The 4,109-nt window shown below is 39.4% G+C and overlaps 1 protein-coding gene across 1 annotated transcript; it reads right to left on the bottom strand.

Annotated features, from left to right (window-relative positions):
* Nucleotides 1-2,419: 2,419 nt before the first annotated feature.
* LOC102866082 (putative tripartite motif-containing protein 75-like) lies at nucleotides 2,420-3,808 on the bottom strand. The gene has a single exon (XM_006903390.1). The coding sequence runs from the start codon at nucleotides 3,806-3,808 to the stop codon at nucleotides 2,420-2,422; it is 1,389 nt and encodes a 462-aa protein (XP_006903452.1).
* Between the last annotated feature and the right edge of the window lie 301 nt (nucleotides 3,809-4,109).

Here is a 4,109-nt window from a genome sequence, read left to right as displayed (position 1 = left end):
ATTCTCCTCATAGAGCTCAACCTCTCGGATAATCTGCTCTGCATACATGTTGAAAAGGTATGGAGACAGGATGCATCCCTGGCGTACACCCTTCCCAATATTGAACCATGCAGTGTTACCCTGCTCTGTTCTGAGTACTGCCTTTTGGTCCACGAATAGCTTTCGCATTAGCACAATTAAATGTTCTAGGATTCCCATTTTTCTCAGAGTGCTAGATAAAATGGAGTCTATTTGGATTCTCTGGGTCACTCCAAGCAACAGTCCCCAAAAAAATGTTGAAGTTGAAGTTTCACCATGCTTGCGTCTAAGAAGCATCCTGCTTGCACTTTCTTCAAGACATATTTGTTCTTTGCAGTCCATGGAATATTCAGTGTTCTTCTTCAGCTCCACAACTCCAAGGCTACTTCTGTCAACTTCCTTCATTATCTAATTCTCAGGTGCATAGCAAATGATTGAAAAGACCATGGCTTAAATCAGGTGCACCTAAGTCTTTATGTTGACATCACTAATCTTTAGCACTTTAGAGAGGTCCCTGACACTTGGTTTTCCCAATGTAATATGTCCTTTTATTGTCGTTCATTACTAACTCTAAAACAGTTGCTGTAGAATCATCCGGGAGACAGTTTCAATCCAATGATGTATAGCAACAAACTGATTCTAGGCTCTTTATTTTCTTCTCTTTCCCTAGACCTTGGGAATACACAATTCCTTCAGGAAGGCAGGCTTTGTCTACGACAAAAACAAGGCTTTTGCTTCAAAAGATAGTATACGTGAGCTGAGAATATATGTACTGTGGAACAAAAAATAATTGTAAAGAAGAGTTATGAAACTAATTCCTATATCACTGCCCTGGAACATATTTTTCCCCTCTATTTTAGATCAGACCATTTTATTCAAACTTTCAGGCAAAGGGCCAAAGAGGCAGGGAAGACAAGGTTTAACGATAACGGTCTAGCCTGGATCTCCTGCACTTAGGAAGCACTGAAAGTAAAATATACATTTTAAAATTAGAATTACCAAGCAACAAACACTGGTGAGGTAGTGGAGAAACTGGAACCCTAATACACTCTCGGAGTGTAAAATGGTGCAATCACTATGGAAAGCAGTATGTCGCTTTCACAAAAAGTTGCAAATAAAAAAAAAGAGTTGCAAAGACAAATACCATTTGACAAAGCAATTCCACTATTGAGAATATACCCCATGGAAACCTTAACCACCAGCCAAGCAGATATATGCACGCCAAGTTTATCGTGACTTTGTTCACAAAAGCAAAGAGTTGGAAGCAACCTAAGTGTCCATCAATAAAAGAGAAGATGTAGTATATTCACACAATGGAATAACTAGGTTGCTTTGAAAAACAAAAAACCTCATGAAATATTTTACAAAATGAATTATGCTGCAAGACATAAAAGCTGAGTAAAAACTCTCAGTCAAAAAGGACAAATATTGCATAGTGCCAATGTTGTAAAACAGGAATGGCATCGGGTTTTGGGGGAGACTGAGAAAGATGGGATACGTCATATAAATGGCACTGAAACAGATGAGGGAGGAAATTGTTAAAAAAGGACATATGATCAGGAATTATTGTTATGACGGAAGTCCAGAATGAAGGCTGCACAGTAGAGTGGACTTATAGGAGCGATTTTATAACAATGAAAGAATTTTTCTTTTTCTTTTCAAAGAGCAAACTCAGGGCAGAGAGGGGTGGCAGGAAGAAAAGTGCAACAATAAATGAATGGGAAAAAACAATTAAACCAAAATATTCCTTTTAAGAAGCTTCTTGCATAAGAGGACTCTGAAAATAATACAACAGCAACAACCACAAAGCCACCAAAACATCGCCCAGGTACATGTATTGATTAAAGTGCTGTTCATTGCCTCTCAGTCAAGATCTGATATAGCTTTCTAATGTATCTCGGTGGCAGAATTTACTCAAAGCTGCCTCTCTACTGGGTTTCCAGACAATAAGCCTACACAGAAGGAAGGTGCCATTTCATTTGTAAGAATACATCCTTTTTCTCATGGAGCAACTAATGGATATAAATGTGTACCTTTAAGTTGCTGGTGCATTTGACCATAAAAGTTGCAGACATTGGGTCTCTCTTACAACTAAACTTTTTAATGTACTCAGTATTTATTTTTCCTCAAAAACAGATACAGGTGCTCCAAAATGCATTCACTGGAGCATGAAATTATACCTATACATTAAATTCTCAGATTCCATTATTATTTTGGGTAATTGTTCATATATCGACGAAATACCAAAACAGCTCAGATTCTATTGTAATAAAACACTTTCCTCATTTTATTGAAATGAAATAAACATAAATGCAACAAGTTACATAAAACTCAATCTACAGCCTGCAAGTGACAAAGGCAAAAAGTAAATCACTCAATCATCTTTCCTTCTGACAATTTATCACTTATAGTCTGTGAAAGCACAGATTGTTAGAGGTTCAGGATCACGTCCAACGTAGAAATAAGGCTTGAGTTGTCCAGGAAATTTATCAAAAAAAGAATGGATATGTGAGCTTGTACTCAAATTGTAGAAGGAAATCTCACCCAATTCAAGGTCCAGATAAACACCTATCCCTTGAGGTTTTTCTGTGAGCACCAATGTAAGTAAAACAGATCCTTGTGCAGTATACACGTCATTGCAAAGCTGAATTGTCCAGTGTTCATTCTGCCCTCTGGAGGATAAATTGGCCTTCCTGGAAAGAGGTTCTGCACAAACTCCCACCATCCATTCAGGCTTGTCATTCACTCTAACTTCCCAATAATGTCTGCCTGTACTGAAGGCCTCAGATCCTAGGATCACTGGGGAAATGTTAAATCTCTTCAGAGTAGGAAGAAGTATTTTCTTTCCAGTCACAAATGTCACAGACTTTTTGTCCTCAGATATGACCAGATTTGGATGTGCTGTTTCAGGATCCAGAGTCACCTGTCTTTGAAAGTTCTTTTTAATTTCCTCCAGAGGTGGGTATATGTACCAGGAGTTCACGGGAAAGCTGAATTCCTCGCTTAACTGGATGGAAGAGAGCGACGGGGCCGTATGATCTTCACACATGCCATAGATTCTCTTGAGGCCTGTCAGCAATTTCACATCATCCAACATCACGCTCATATCGACAACTTCCTTCCTGACACTAAAATAGGTAGTAATGTATTTTAAAACTGCCATTTCATCTGTAAGAATATTTTGTTCAATATGCTTAAAATCATCAGCTAACCTTAAGAGACAGACGTGTTTCTGCCAGTTGAAAAAGTGGTTCACAATTCCATATTGAAAAAGAAATTTTTGCCTCCCTTTTGCAATCATCCCATTCAGCTGTTCTGCAGATGTCTTTTGCGTGACACGGAGATTTTCATAGAGTGTCAATTGCTTCTTCAGGAACAGAGAGTAACCTCTGAGCCTTCTCTTTTGATTAGAAGTAACATCCTCTAGAGGCTTCACGTTGTGACCCTGGTGATCTTTGTTACAGATGTGACATAATACACTTCGGTCATCCTCACAGAAAAGGTTCAGGTCCTGACTGTGTTCCTTGCACTGAGGCATCTCTCTCTCCCTCTTGCCCGTGGTGTGGTGTAACTTGGCTTCATGCAATATATTTCTCAGTTGACTGTTGTTCCTTAACATTTTATCCTGGTGTGGCTGTTTGCACGATGGGCAAGGGAACTTGACATCCTGATATTCCCAGGCAAGCTCGATGCAGGACCGACAGAAGTTGTGCCCACACTTTATAGAGACAGGGTCTTTGAGGCACTCCAGACAGACTGGGCATTGGCCCTCTGCCAACACTGTCGCCATGGTCACTCCTTAGGACCTTTGAGATCTTCACGTTTTCCTCTTTGATACTATGAAGTCACTGATCCTATCCTACAGAAGAATGAAGAACAACAGTGGATTCACTCACAACAGCTATGGATCTACTCCTTTGTCAACTCCCAGGATGTGATTCTTCATTAAAGAGTTGTCCGGCTTAGAAACCAGCCTGGCACTCAAGATGATAATTAGTTCCTGTAGATGAGAAAAATTTACAACATTAATGCACGAAGTTAAAAACACAAAAACGGGATTGTTTGCCTCCAACCCATTTGACAAAGCCATG

This window comes from Elephantulus edwardii, unplaced genomic scaffold, assembly GCF_000299155.1.
Source record: "Elephantulus edwardii isolate Elephantulus edwardi_28Jun2011 unplaced genomic scaffold, EleEdw1.0 scaffold00626, whole genome shotgun sequence".
NCBI classification, from domain to species: Eukaryota; Metazoa; Chordata; class Mammalia; order Macroscelidea; family Macroscelididae; genus Elephantulus; species Elephantulus edwardii.
This window is presented reverse-complemented; position numbering and strand designations above follow the sequence as displayed.

Bases quoted from the DNA above. Each gene is read 5' to 3' on its own strand.
- LOC102866082 (XM_006903390.1), bottom strand. From the start codon at position 3,808: ATGGCGACAGTGTTGGCAGAGGGCCAATGCCCAGTCTGTCTGGAGTGC.